Source organism: Lutra lutra, chromosome 8 (genome assembly GCF_902655055.1).
Source record: "Lutra lutra chromosome 8, mLutLut1.2, whole genome shotgun sequence".
NCBI lineage: Eukaryota > Metazoa > Chordata > Mammalia > Carnivora > Mustelidae > Lutra > Lutra lutra.
The window spans coordinates 111228170-111244239 of NC_062285.1; the positions used below are offsets into that span (position 1 = coordinate 111228170).

Sequence of the window (16070 nt, forward strand, 5' to 3'; positions counted from 1 at the left end):
ACATAAATCCTTTCATGTTTCTGGGCATAAAACAATAAGGACCATAGCCATTATGAGCTATAACTGACAATTTCTCTGAACATTTTAAGGGCTGGCTTTAAACTGAACATTTTCCATTAGCTGTACAGAAAAGGTTTTATAATCCTTTTTGTGATGACCCCTACTTTTCAAAGCTGAAATATAAAATACTCTTAACCAATTACCTGCTATACCTAATGTTCAAGTCTAGCTTTTTAGTCATAAAGAAAAAGAGCCATTTAAGTTTCAGACGTAGTGAGTATATCATAACTAAAAGTATATAATTTAAGTCATTCAGATACTACAATTTAAATGCAAGTTATACCTGCTAAGATTATTCCTGGTTAAAGCAGCTTCTACGATATGGAAGTTTCTCTAAACTCCTAGGCTTAAGAGAGTGAGACTAGAAGAAGTCTACTTTGCCACAATACAAGCTTGATGCCTGAATTTGCCTCCCTTACAAGGAGAGTCAGCATCCTCTTCTTACTTGGCAGTGATCTTATGCTAGGTTTCAAGAATACTCACATGCAGAAGCAGTCATTCTATGGAATCATCATAAATTTATGACCTATCCCCCAGCTATAGTCAGTTTTACTAGGAACAATCTTCTGACTCAAGCCAGGCTGGTTCTCTCCCTGAAAAATGAGAATTAGAATTACAATTCTCTGAAAAATGAGAATTGAGGTCTAAAGTATTTTAAGTATAAGAATAGATCTCTATAACTTACCTGATCATCTACCTCTAACTTCTGGGATAAATTCTGGCCGGGCTAGCCATTATAGATAATTAGAAGTGACATGAGAGATAGAACATAATTAGATCTACTGTGATATACCTGAAGGTCAAATGATAAAAACATAAGCATTTTTTTGTGGTTATATGGATGTGAGAAACAGAAAGTGAGACCATGCTTAGCAAAGCAAATCAAGCCAACATAGCAGGCACGCAGAGATTAAAGATGGAGTTTCCTGTCTGGATTCTGGTTCTTTTTACTCCTTTGACAAGAGGCCTATATACAGATATATCTTTTCATGTAAGACAGTAAAGACTCAGACTCTAGGCTGCCCATTTGCCTGTCAAACTCTCCCGTGACCAAATGAGATATTTCTCGTCAAAACCGAGGACTGGAAATGTCAACAGCAGGCTGCTAGGGCATGTCTCTGTATATTTCAATTCTGATTTCTCTTTTTTTTTTTTTCTTAGCTGAACTTCTCTGTATAAAATCAAACCTTTCTCAGTTAAATGTGCACAGGAGATTGAGTATATATGGATGGTTATAACTATGTTGGTAGAGATGTAGAAAGGCATTGTAGTACCTTCTATTTTTTTGGAGAGGGGTGTGGGTTATTGAGACTTAGTTGGTTTTTCTTTTTTAAAACCAAAGAATACCAGTTAAACTAAATTTTGTCCCAGTTCATATGTTAAGGTTCTAACCCCCAAAGTGACTGTCTTGGAGGTAACTAAGCAGACAGGGCCTATAAGAAGATCAAGTTCAGAGCATTGATCCAGTGGGATTCGTGTCCTTATAAAAAGAGATTCCAGAGAGCTCTCTATCCATGTGCAGACAGAAGAAAAGTCATGTAATGACACAATGAAGGCAACCCTCTACAAACCAGGAAGAGAGTTCTCTCATGGGATACCAAATTTGCCATCACCTTGATGATGGACTTTCTAACCTCCAGAATTGTGAAAAAACAAATGTCTCTTGTTTAAGCCAGCCCACTATGGTATTTTGCTATGGCAACTCAATCTGACTATACAAATCATCAATAAATTCCATGTGTGAAGGGGGCCTTTTTTTTTTTTTTAACCTGAGATTCCCAAAATTTATAGTGATGTCAAATAACACAACAACTTGTAAGTTGCTATAGCTTATGAAACGTTTCCACTGGAACATATATCTTTCATTAAAAACACACACAGAATACTTCCATGGAATGCTTAAGAATGACATTTTTCTTGAACAAAATTAATTTCCATTTAATGTATTACTACCTAGAATTATGTCTGCCTTTCTGACCTGGGGGATATTGCTATGAAGAAAGAGAGGGAAAGTTGTAAACAACAGGCTAATACAACATAATAAGTACTCTAAAATAGGTTATATACAACTTGCTGTGGGAGAACAGAAGAGCAATTAATTAGAAATAAAGAAAAATTTACATATAGGTTTTTAAATTTTAAACTTCTCTCACATGAAATAAAATGGTCTTAAAGTCCTTTGCTGTTATGAGATCTTTATATATATATATATATATATTTTTTTTTTTTAGATTTTTATTTATTTATTTGACAGAGATCACAAGTGGGCAGAGAGGCAGGCAGAGAGAGAGAGGAGGAAGCAGGCTCCCTGCTGAGCAGAGAGCCCAATGTGGGGCTCGATCCCAGGACCCTGGAACCATGACCTGAGCCGAAGGCAGAGGCTTTAACCCACTGAGCCACCCAGGCGCCCCTATGAGATCTTTATATTATTGTAGAGCATTAATTTGCTAGAGAGAAGAGCCAAAGACAAATGTAGAACAGATGTTTGAACATTGGGTAGAAGCAAATAGAGGTAAGAAGAAAAAGAAGTAGTAGGAAGAATCATTATCTGAAATTTTAATCACTAATCATACTGCTTTAGGAAATTATAGGTATTGCTGAGCCCAGAACATGAAGGCAACAGGAACTAGTGTGACGCAGGTGAAGGAATCAAAAAGATCATAGACAGGGATATCATTGTGATAGTAAATAATTTATGTAGTTTGCTCCCATGGTGGCCTTTTTCAAGATGGGAACCACGTTGATTTCTCTCTTGTGACCTCTAGCCCTGACGATAATACCTGGCACATTAATATGTGTTTGATAAATCCCAGTGACAGATTAACGAGTATAATAAAGTTCAATTATGGGGTTTGTTAAAGAGGGAGCTACTAAGGTACATTGGGTATCCAGGTGAGATCATGAAAGAAAAATGTGACTAAAAAAGATCTTACATGTACTTTAGACTTTTTACATAATCCTAGATATCCTTCCCCATATGATGCCTTAGAATTCATATTTTCCTTTCATCTTTCATATATAGTCACTGTAGGTCACGTTAATGAATGCTTTTCTATTTTAGCAAGTGAAATATTTCATTTACCAAAGAATAGCTATAAGCAGTGAAAATTCTGATAGCTTTCTCTAATTGAGACTACACTACTGGTTATACCCTCAAGTATAGATCTTATATCTACTTATTCTATGATGCTAAGAATCATGACACTATTATTAAAATAGAGACAAAATATTCTTCAGGTCAGGAAAAAATTGGTGTCTGTGACCAAGGGAATTATGTATTACATTTCATCACAGAGTTGTCACTCTTGTGATATACTGTAAAGCACTAAAAGCTATTGTTCCCATGAATTATAACCCCAAATACCTTCACTCTAAGGATTCATTTTATCAGGGATCTCAGTATATTATACATCACCACTGTAATGTGTAACATATTTTCAGTGACATATCTTTATAGAACGCTATAGGCTAAAGTAGAGTAATTATCATTTAGGAAATTTTACAAGAGATTTTATGCTGTAATTCCTATGTTCAAAGTTATTTAAGTTGTCTCAGTAACAAGGACGTTAAAAATATTCATTGGTTATATTGTAAAATCAGTCCTTAGGGATTTTAAATTATTATCAATTTTTAAGAGGTCTCTTATGAGAAAAAAATATTTCATCAATAAGATAGTAAAAATTTTCAATGCATGCTCTTCATTTTATAGCGCTTCAGCTTGTGCCAAGGGGCCGTTTTACAGGAAAGCAAAATAAAGAAAGAAAAAATATTAAAGACTCAATTTTGCTGCATTAAAGTAATTCATAAGCAATTGTAGAAACAGAAAACTGTTTAAGTGCAAAAATCTTGCTACATTATCTGTCAGGTCATAAAACATATTAAATGGGGTCTAAAATATTTTAAATATAAGAAATAGATCTCTATAACTTACATGGCCATCTACATCTAGCTTCTGAGTTAAATTCTGGCCTGGCTAGCCATTAGTAGATAATTAGAAGTGACATGAGAGATAGAACATTCAACGCAGACTTGTTTTTTCAGGCTTAAGAACCTAGTTACTTTATGCAAATTGGTAGGAGACCATTATCATGCAGCCCTGGCAATCAGTGTTCAATTTGTTGATAGCCTTGACAGTTGTGGCCAGAGTATAATTGACATGGGCCCTGGTGCAAAAAAATAAACTGGGCTGTGCGCAAAACTAAACAACATAATTACCAACAATTAGACATTAATTACGAGATAGCAGATTCTCAAATCCTTCTGAATCTGGCCAAAGCTAGACCTAATTATATTTTAATGTTGTGAAAACATCTATGTTCCTGAAATAATCAGGTGTTCAGAGGTGCTTCCTGCAGATTTTGTGTTTTGTAAGGAATTATTTTAGGAAATAAAATATGTTTATATTTGTGGATGATTTATTAATCACAGAAAAATTAGTGAGGTGAAATTTACACTAATCTGGTAATAATTTATCTACTTTACCTATTTTACTCGATCATTATTAGAATACTGATATACAAAGAAATGAACATTTTAGAAATATATGAAACAAAGTATTTTGATGATTATGATGAGAAGGAGGAATAGGAAGAGATGCTCAAGGTAAAAAAAGTATATATATATTCACTAATTACTTTCCACCAGAAACCCTGTTCAATATTAGAATCCACAGGAGCAGTGTTATAACACAGTTCCAGCCACCTCCTTGATAATAAGTTTGTACTATCAGATGGGGCATAAAAAATATTCACATGAACAACATTTTAGCACATTAAATGTCTTATTAAAATTATTAATTAACCCCCCCACACAGCATCCCTTCAGAATAAGAGATGTTTCTTATTAGAACGTAGATGAAGAATATTATCAAATTTTAACAGTTTATCAATTTCTGGATAAACATTTCCTTATTCTATAACCTATGATCTCCAGAGCTGAGGCTCTGACCTGTGGGTTCTCCTACCAGCCATGCACGGAACAATCCGCCCCTTCTACTAGCTGTATATTCTAACTACTTGTGACTGACAGATTATTCTGTGAAGAAAACTGCAGGTAAAATGAACATCTATACTTGCTTGGAAAAACCCACATATTCTGTCTTATTTTTCCCTTCAATGCATATTAAGATTTTCAACTGGCCAGGGGCTGTGCACTTTGTTCTCCAAGGGAAATGATCCTTTTTATTGTTTTACGTTAGTCCTCCTGATTCCTACATTTCACATTCTACTCTTCTGGATTGATAATTAGAAGCTTTTTAAGTAGAAGCTTTTTTAAGTAGAATGTTATTTTCTGACTCCGCTTCATATTCTCCTATGCTATTCAAATCTCTCATAGAACCTGCAAGTTATTCAACCCAATGGCCTTTCTAAGTATCCATTCAAGACAATGTAGTACTGGATAGTTCTGAGCATTTCAAACTTCTTGAAACCTTCCCTTCCCATAAATTCTATGATGTTATTTTATTAATTGGTTAAAAAATTGGTGGCTTCTCAGTAGCTATCAACATAATTTAAAGGTCATTATCATTGAGATTCAGGGCCTTCAAATTTGACAATAGTCTACCTTGCTTCATACTTACTTTGTAGCTTCTAATCTTTATTCCAGATTATAACATGTACTTTTATATCCATTTTCCTTTATTCTTTTTGTTTCCACACCTGGCAATATCTTAGTTACTTTTAATTTGACCTGCCCTGTAATATTGTAAACTCTTGCCTATATCGCACACCACTCAGCAGAAAACTAAACCGCTGGCCCATCTGAATGACAGTGCATGGATTTTTTTCTTGTCTTGAGAATGCCTAGCCAAAAAGATCTGGCATATTGGAAATTATTAAATGTGTGTTTGTATGATATGTTTTCAGCTTGAAGTTCATATGTGTCTTGGACCTAGAGAAAGGTGGGTCTAATATCAAAGTGTCTGAGACTGAGTGAGGTGAGGGTAGAAAAAAAGCCAGGTAGCAGAAATACATAAAAAACAAAAATTCAATACTACAGTCTTTCCTGTTATTTATGATAGTTTTATTCCTCCTAAATAGTATATGTCTGAACCAAGTATAAGCCTGATTTGAGAGGGCATCAGAGATATTTACAGAAGAAAACTTGGGGGGGGCGTCTGGGTGGATCAATGGGTTAAGCCTCTGCCTTTGGCTCAGGTCATGATCTCAGGGTCCTAGGATCGAGCCCTGCATTGGTCTCTCTGCTCAGCAGGGAGCCTGCTTCCCCCTCTCTCTCTGCTTGCCTCTCTGCCTACTTGTGATCTCTGTCTGTCAAATAAATAAATAAAGTATTTAAAAAAAAAAAAGAAAGAAAAAGAAAACTTGGCTTGCTTCCTTCCAAGTTGGAGAAATTGCTGAAGCATGGTGAATCATTAGAGAATCAGAAACATGAAGATCATATTGAGAAAAAATTTTCATACGTAGGCTCTTAAATCACTAGTACAGTTATTTATGATAACACTGAAATTAGTGATTGAGGGAGAAAGCACTACAAATTGTAATACATAAGTAGGATGCCTGTTATTTGGACAGTGTAGAAACATATACAGAAAAATAAAATGTTTTCTTAAGACAACATTTGAGAGACAAAACTAAAATGAAATCTCAAGTCTCTGGATTTCAGAGCTTTGTTTAAAAAAATATATATTTACTGGGTTCCAATAAGAGCAAAACAAAAGGCAGAGATATATTTGAAGAACCAAAACAAAAGAATATAAACATTCACAACAAAATCCATTTTGAACCATTTTTATATGGAACTACCAATTTTGAAGAGAATAATAAAGTGAATGACTAATGAATGTGTCCAGTTTTAAAGACCTTCTTGCAAACATTCCATTTTTTGGTATTTAAAAATTATATTCTTACCATAATTGTTTGAATGAAATAGTATATGCAGATCAGTGTCTCTGTAACTGCTTAAAATCAGCAGGACTGACCACTTGCATTCCCAGAAAGAAGGGCATGGAGCTAATTGACCCTGCCAGAGACTAAATGTACCTACTGTGTTTCAATTTGGGGTGCAATTACATGTCTGTGCAAGTGTTCACTTGCCAATTATTGCACTTCAAAAAACCTGCATGTTACTAATAACTCTGCAACTGAAGAGGAAGAAGAGAAAGTATTCTCTAAACAATGCAATCAGAACGGTATAGGCAATTAACTCTGCTATTTAGTATAACGTTGAGAGCACTAAAGACTGAAGTAATAAATATTCACAAACACTTCATCATTATACAGAATCGCAGAACAGCCACACATTTTTAATACACAATGCAGGCAGTCATATTATTAAACTTAATGGCATCTAAGAAATGATGAAATGCTCCCAGCCTTGAGCTTGTAATGAGATAAGCTTGTAGACTGATCAGCTTGCATACAAATCATCTCATCTGAATAAAATTAATGTTTGATTTTTATATGTCTCCTCAAGCACTGCTGAGCCCCCCTTTTTATTTTGTGAACAATTATAGAAAGGAAAAATAAAAGTTTAGCTGTGGTATGATATATCTGTGGGAGGGTCTCCAACACATGACATTGTAAGTTCTCATTTCTAGTGCTGAATGTAAGATTTCTTATTTATTGTAAAAATAAAGAATGGGTGCTTTATACTAAACAAAATGTAATAAATCTTTAAAAGATTTTACATTAACATAAACATATTTATATTTTGGGTGCTTTCACATTCAAAATAATAATAAGATGGTAGTATTTAATGTTGAAAGGACGGACTTTCAGATTTAATTGAATTTTTTATCTTTCCTTAAATTCTTATTTTAAGGTTATAATATTAAAGGAGATAAATGTGTTACAGATATGTCCTTTTAACATCAGTAAAACTAGTAAAACTAGGAAATTATATGAGACTAAAGTTTACGTTCAATATTTTAAATTCCAATGCATATCATATCCTTAAATGCTTTTTGAAGTGAATTAATTGTTACATATTTTACTTTAAAAAGATTCCAAGCATCTAAGATATTGCTCTCTTCCCTGAACATCTCATTTGATGACCAGTAACATTTAGCATCCCATAGCTGTGAAAGAGTAAAACGCACATAATCTCAATTTCCCATTTCCAACCTATACTGGGAAAGAAAACTACAAAGAAAACTATTTAAAGTTGAAACTCCTTGTGGGCTAATTCCGTTTAGACTAATTATTGAATGGAGGTCTCAATTGCATTCCCTCAATACATGACTTGTAATTATTTAGAACACTGTATCAAATTTTATCTCCAAAAATAAAATTATGAAGGATAAACATGGTTCTCAATAAAATGGATATAAAGCCCTCCATAAAATAGAGAGTATTGAGGAAAATATTTCATTAATAAGCTAAGTTGAAACTCAAACTCTGTTTCTTGAATCATCCTAGCTTGTTAATATCTATTCATTTCATTATATCCATATAGACATCTCCTAAACGATACCATTGAGTATTAAGTGAGTTTAAACATAAACTGCATACCATAAGACCTTGCAAATACTACATGCTCAATAATTGCATTATTATTCAAGGACAATTACCCCTGAACTTCAACTCCCTCTTATTCTTCTATATACCCAACAAGAGTCAATCGCATTACTTCTCATACATGTTTTTGGAAGCTGAACTTTTCCATTAACTCAAAAATCATAAAATCTGGGAAGAATCTGCACTCAGATTCCAAATGCTATTAAGTTTTTCTTCTTCAAAGAAACAAAACCCAGAGATCATAGACAATGTATTTTGGGTGTGGTGTATATAGGAAATTATGTCAGGGCTTCCCAAGACAACCTTCAGGCTCAGTAATTCTCTAGAACTCACGGTACTCTAAGAAACTATTATACTCAGAGTTATGGTTTATTACAGAGAAAGGATGCATTTTTAAAATCAACAAAGGGAAAAGCTGCATGGGGCAAAGTCAGGAGTACCCTCCCAGTGAAACTGCTTGGGGACACACTTAAATCTCCTATCAATGGTATGTGACAGCCCATGGAAAATGTTTCCCATCAGGGAAGTTCATTTCTAGATATCCAGAATTTTTATTGGAGGTCAGTAAAATAGGCCGATAGTGCCAACAAGACTGACCTCAACTACTCAGATCTCAGCTTCCCTCAGAACAAAAATAGGCGCTCATCATACATTATATTATTAACTTAAACTTACGTGGGTCAAACTGGTACAGTATGGCCCCAACTTCAGGCATAAAAACAACAACGACAACGACAACGACGACGACAGCAACAGGTGTTCACCTTAAGTACAGAGTGGCCCAAGGCCTCAGGCATATAAAAATATTCTTATGCAGTAGTGTATTTCAAGGGTTCAGAATTATCTCCTAAAAAACCAGCCAAAGGCTGGTACTGAAGATAAGCCTTTCTTTGGAATGTACAGCCTTTGAGTCCTTCGGGTCTGTTGAATTAACCCTTTTGCGCCCTTTCATATAAAGTGGAATTCAAATCAATGGACCAACACACAGAGGAAAAAAAAAAATCTTGGCACTAAATGAAGATTGGTGAATGTATACATCTATATATTTTATTAAAATAAAATCTTAAGTTACCTAATTATAACTTTGTGAAATTTGTAATAGCCTATTTTAAATTACTTTTCTGATTAACTGACCAATTTCCATAATTCAAGTGCCTCACTCAATAGCAGGTCTAACTGATAGTTATAGTTAAAGCTCGGGTTTATGCTTTTATGCCCTTGTTTCTTAAATGAGGCCTTACCTTGTCCCTGTCACTAAGGCTATTCTATAGCTTTATTTTCCCCAAATTCTTGCATAAAACTCTGGGCCCTAGGGCTGGACATCCCAGCTCTGTCTCCTGACTGGCATGATCCAGCCTCCCGTCCTGATCTCACACCTGCTGCCAGGTTCACAAACAAGTTCTGCAATCTTGCTAACACACAGACCTCCTGCTTGAACTCTCTAAGACAGCCTGCCTGACCTGACGCTCTCACTTCAGCTTCTGGATTTCCTGCATGTCAGACGGAGCTGTCTTTCAATTCCCCGTGGCTTTCTCTGAAGCATCAACCCTACAACAGTGTGTAAGCTTACCCTGTTTCCAGTTTTTTTTTTTTTAAGGTTTTATTTATTTGAGACAGAGAGTACTAGTTGGGCTGAGCAGAGTTAGAGGGAAAAGCAGACTGCCTGCACAGCACGAAGCATGAGGAAGGGCTTGAACCAAGAACTTGTGATCATGACCTGAATCAAAGGCAGATGCTTAACCCACTGAGCCACTCAGGTGCCCGTTTCCAGGTTTTTACGTGGGTTCCTCTTGTGGAATGGTAGATCTCACAGGACTACTCTACTTAGAAATACATCTCTTATTCCCATAACATGCATTCAGAAAGTATTTAGGTATTTAGTGCGTAACCATTAAATATCAGGCATAGTTCTAGTGCCTCAATGTATGTTCAAATGATTGAATGTCTATGTTGACAAATGCATTTACATTAACACCCCCCACAGACCTACATACATACACGTTCCCAGTATTTTCCTTAATAAACAAACAAAAAATGATCAGTATGTAGAACTCTCTAGTTAGCCCCCCTTTTTCCTTTTTTGTTCTTTTCGCAGTCTCCCAGGGATCTTTTAGTGATTTGCTAATGTGTCTAATCTAGATCAGATCACTTTGCAGTCCTGCTAAAGATACTACACCCTGACCCTGACAGTACAAACGTTATATTTTCTACTCCACAGATTCTAATCTGCACTACTAATTGTAAAACTAATACTCTTTGCCATTGCACGCCCCTCAAGGTGCTGGAGAATGCCATAGGGTCATAGGCTCTCTGGCATTAAAAGCAAAGAATAAAAAAATGAATTGCCCTCTCCTAGTACAAGCAGCTATAAATCCAACAAGTACATGACCTTTAGTTCTTCTACTCCTGGAGGTAAGCTCTTGAATTTGCTAATGTTCAGGCCACCTCGGGGAGGAGGGAGGAGAGGGAAAGGGATCTGCCATCAATTTAGTATATCAGTACACGCTAGGCAAGTATAACAAAATAAAATATTTCATAAATTGCATGAGATAAATCATGGAAATACAACCCTACAAAAGCAGAAAACAGACATCGTTGAATCCTCTGAGGCAGCCTCAGTTTAGATCCCACTTCACATATTTGGTTACAAATCAGACGGGTAGATATCCCTAAAATTGTCATTCGAAAGTCAAAACACTGCCCATGCTCTGTTCTTATGGTGAGTGTCCTTTCTTTTTCTGAGCGTGAACTTTATAGTAAAGAATGGATTCTGATGCCGTAAACAAAAACATTTTAGTGATGTAGAAATGCCATTATCAAGGCATGTTGAAAAGAAAAAGGTAAGTTCTTGGAATTCATATTTATACAAAATGTTACATTTACTACCATAAAGCAGTACTTATATGACACAGACTATTTCTTGAGGAAATTCCAAACTGCATTGTCACAAATAGTCACTGAGAAAGTGATCGATAGGTTCTGACAATATATTTGAATTTAGTTACAATTTTAGCCAGAGCTAGAACTAGGAAAAATAAATAAGTGAATTTAGTGATTGGTGGATCCAACCATTTTCTGTAAGAAGTTCACTTTTGTTGAGAGCTTAGCTTATCTAGCACTTCATGTGTGTCTTTCATTTTTAAAATTATCATTATATATATATATTATACATATATATTATATTATTATTATTATTTTTTACAAATAATGTTTTGAGTGCTTACCATGTATCTGGGCCTTTTCTGGATATTGAGGACATTGTGCTGAATCAGACAAATAAATAAATGTTCTTAAGGGGCTTATAGTCCAGCAGAAGCAGGGCCAACTAATAAGAATTTGTGTTATGCCTTGAAGAAAATAAAGTGGGATGGCATGATACAGAGTAATGGAGAAGTCTTAATTCAAATTCACTGATTGGATCCCTTGGGTGGCTCATGCGTCTGACTTCCACCCTGGTTGTGATCTCAGGGTCCTGGAATGCCCCAAGTCTGGCTCTGTTCTCATGGGGGAGTCTGTTTCTCCCTCTGCTCTCCCCCACACCCTGCTCATGCTCTCTCTCTCTCTAAAATAAATAAAAGCTTTAAAAATAATGAAAAAATAAAAAATAAAATAAATTCAGTGATCAAGGAAGCCTCTTGTAAGGGGTTATATTTAAGCACAGATCCAAATAAAAGAAGATGATTCTGGGATGAGCATTATGGGAAGAGGGATAAACTATTGTCAAAGTGGACAAGAGCTTGGAGAACTCAGGAAGCAGGAAGATCAATATGGCTGAAGAACAGTGAGTGTATAGCAGGGAATAGTATGAAGTAAAGTGGCAAGTTAGTCCAGAGCCAGATCACAGAACCTTGTAGACCAGAGTAATAATTTTGTATCTAAGTGTAATGGGTAGCCATTGCATGGCTGAGTGGCATGTGCTAGGAAAATGGATTGTAAAGAGTTAAGATTGGAAGCACTGGTGACCTGGCAACCACAACAGGGATATAGGTGAGAGACAGTGGTATCGTGGAATAGAAATACTAATGGAAATTTGTGCAAAATATATAATTTATAATACAGATTATAAGTACTGAAAGCAAGACATGATGTAACAATGTTTAGAGTTGAGGCTTTAATATATGGAGAGATGATAGTATTATTTTCCAATATGAAAAAGGAATGAATTGGTTGAAGGTATGTGAATGTTTCAGATGGGCTTACTATGATGACACTAGTAGACAGCAAACTGGAAATGTCAACTTGGTAAAAAAAAAAAGTATTACATATATTTATATTATAATTATATATTATTGTTACATAATACAAAATTACATATATGTGTGTGTGTATATACAAACTATACATATATACATATATATGTATATATATATGCACGTATATGTAATTGGAAACAGAAAAAAGAGATGACTTTGGGTTCTTTCATAAGACTTTCTATGAACTAGGTCATTTTTCAACTGTATTGTAGGGGTAGAGGCTAACTTGTAGATCTGTTATTGTTATTGTTGAGTATATATGAATATAATTTCTGTCTGGTGGAATAGAAAAAAAGGCTACAGTTTCTTGCCCTATAAGACACTAACCAGTTTTGTCTCTAACTCAGAAATTTTGTCCCAACATTCCTTTATTAAACTGCATATTATATACACATGCATATACACATATTTAAACATATACCTATAGATATTTTGGCACATGTTCTTTGGACAAATTTTAACATCCTGTCATCAATTAGTGAATTAAACAGATTCTTCGGTATGTGTTTACTTTATACATGTATGAGATTATTGAATTCATTTTTTAAAGAAAATTATAATGTAATAAATGCAACATTTAAAGATGTATATCTGGGAGCCACTGGCATGCAGGAGATAGCTATGAAATGGGTAAGCGTATATAAAGAGATAATACAGAAAAAATATGTGTGAATGATTCTAATTCTAGAGTGCAGGGGAAAATATGTATCAATTTTATTATGTGCTCGGAAAATCTCTCTGAGGTTTTGATATCTTCATTTTTCTATTAAGTAAATTATGGATCAGAAAGCTTGAGTAGCTCTCCCAGAGTTTCACAGCTAAAAAATGTTAGAAAGCAAATGTAGCTCTGGTCAGTATGCCTCAAAATTCTGTCTTTTTTTTTTTTTTTCCACAAGAGCAAGATAATTCTCCAGATGAAAATAGCTTAATTTTTTTTTAGAGCTAATGGGCAATTTAGTCAATCTCCCTTCTCTTTATTCCCATCACCCTCCTGGTATATGCTCTTGCTGTAATTTAGGCTCAGCATACAACCTCTTAACCCATATTATCTTACTCAAAGGAGTTACTTCAAAATTGTTAAGTATAGATCATACAGGACATGTAAATACTATCACTGTATGAGTCATTTTAGTATGGACAAATATAAAAGAGAAGCATATATAAAAGGGCAAGATTTTTAACAAGTATAAATGTAAATTTTTTAACTGAAATTGTATTCATGAACTAATTAGATGATTAAATTTCCTTATTTTTAACTTATGATTTTTCATGGTATAATTATAAGAGTATGCATAATGACCACTGGTTAATCCAGAATCTAAAATTATAATAAATTATATCCATATAAAATTTAAAATGATAATTTTTCAAGTATTACTTCTTCAAATGAAAAAAATTAATTCACAATGAGATTAAAGGCAATGCATAAAGAATATATTATGTAATGCAAATTAAGTAAATGCCATTATTGCTTTCTTATTCACCACACTTTTTAATATGCATATTTTTGTTATGCAGGTAAGTAAAATTAGATTTAAGGAACTTAGGAAAAATGATAAATCCACTTACGTAACTTCAATAGTTCGGTGATAAAGAATATTAATCAATTAGAAAAAAATGATGGGGCAGCAATAGTTACAGGTGATTGAAATGATAATGAACACATCATATTACCAAAATAAAATTTTAAAATATAATACCAATTTTATGGTAGACACTAGATCTTCGACCTTACATATACATCTCTTTCTGGTAAACAATAACTGCTTGAGGGCAAGGATCATAATAATATTTAACTGTGTATTTCTAGAGCATATACGATGACTCCATCATGCATATGTATTCATTTAGTGTCCATGTCTTATACCTCATAACACCTACTCTTTCATAAGAAATATCATTAAAAATATATATATATTTTACATATTAAGATATAAAATTCATAACAGGATAAATTAGAATTTTGACCACTTTTGTCTGCTAGAGAAGTCTTCTAATTGATTTTTGAAACAATTCTTTATAGAAAAATAAGCAAGTTGATGGTGGAATTTGGCTAAAGTAGGGCTAAAATATTGAAATGTAACTGCTAAAAGTATTCAGAGAATAAATGTTCACAATGATAAATAAAATGGGAAAAATATAACTTTAGCTCTTAGTACAAATGTTTTATTTTAGAAGAATCAACAACATAAAACCAGATGCTGAAGGTTTGCAATCCTTTACGCCCATTTAAGAGAACTGTAAACAATTACATAAAATATGAAAAATAAAAATTAGAGAATTTCATGAAAATAATACAATAGGTAAACTGGGTCATTAAAGAATATTAAATATTTAAAATTACTACAATCATTCACAAAGAAATAACTGAAGAGTATAAGGCCTGTAATGTAAGGTGCTAGGTCAATGAGTATTTATGAACAGCCAGTCATGTTTGAGATAAATGTTATAAACTCAGAAAGTGATTATTTGTATCTTTAAATACTAAATACTATGTTTTTAATCCTCAGGTTAAATATTTTACATCTATCTTAAGTGGCTTGATGTCTGATCAGCCCATAGAGATTTGATTCAATAAGGCTGAGTTAGGCCCTGGAAATCTGCATTTCAATAAGTATCTCAGGCAATTTGATTCATATACTGTGTGGAGTCCTTTGTGAATAAAATCTCTATAATCGGTGTCTAAGTCTTGCCAATCTCTCTTTGCAATCTCTAGCTCATAGTCAACATCTTCACAGTATAATTTTATCTCAGTGCAATAATTATCAACTCTTACCAGAATTTCTGCAGCCTTTCCTCCATAACATCGTAGACTGAAAATTAATATTAATCATCCTTAATTCTGAAAATTCTTAGAGACCCAGACCCTGCCCATCTTCACAAACTTTCACAATCGTAGCGTTAATCTTTTGTCTGGACATAACAGATTTATTTGTTGAATTACTGAATAAATCCGTGTTATTGCTAGATCAGTCCTGGAAAATCACTGTTTTAATCAGATCACCCTCTGTATATGAATGCTTTGTGGTTACTGATCAGAAAAATTAAAACTTCCTGAAATCTTAACTTGATATTACGAATTGTATTTGAATTACATCGACTAAGACATCACATGAAATCATTGAACTTACATTTGCCCAAGACTAAATTTTATAATTCCTTAGTTCAATCCTTAATTTCTAATTTTAATCCATCCGTCAATTAATCAATAAGGTTTTGGCAAATCCTTATTAAGAACATAATTTCATGTAAAAAAACTTTTTCATATGTGTGATAATTTTAA

The 16070-nt window shown here is 34.0% G+C and overlaps 1 protein-coding gene across 3 annotated transcripts in view; it reads right to left on the reverse strand.

Annotated features, from left to right (window-relative positions):
* MGAT4C (MGAT4 family member C) overlaps window positions 1–16070 on the reverse strand; it is a 746802-nt gene that overhangs the window by 134002 nt on the left and 596730 nt on the right. The window contains exon 2 of one of the 3 annotated variants that reach the window (XM_047743467.1): window positions 544–653. The exons of the other annotated variants lie outside the window; for them this stretch is intronic. Coding sequence (XP_047599423.1) covers window positions 544–559 — 16 coding nt within the window. The 5' untranslated portion in view covers window positions 560–653. The remainder of the gene's footprint in view (window positions 1–543; window positions 654–16070) is intronic. 3 annotated transcript variants of the gene reach the window in all.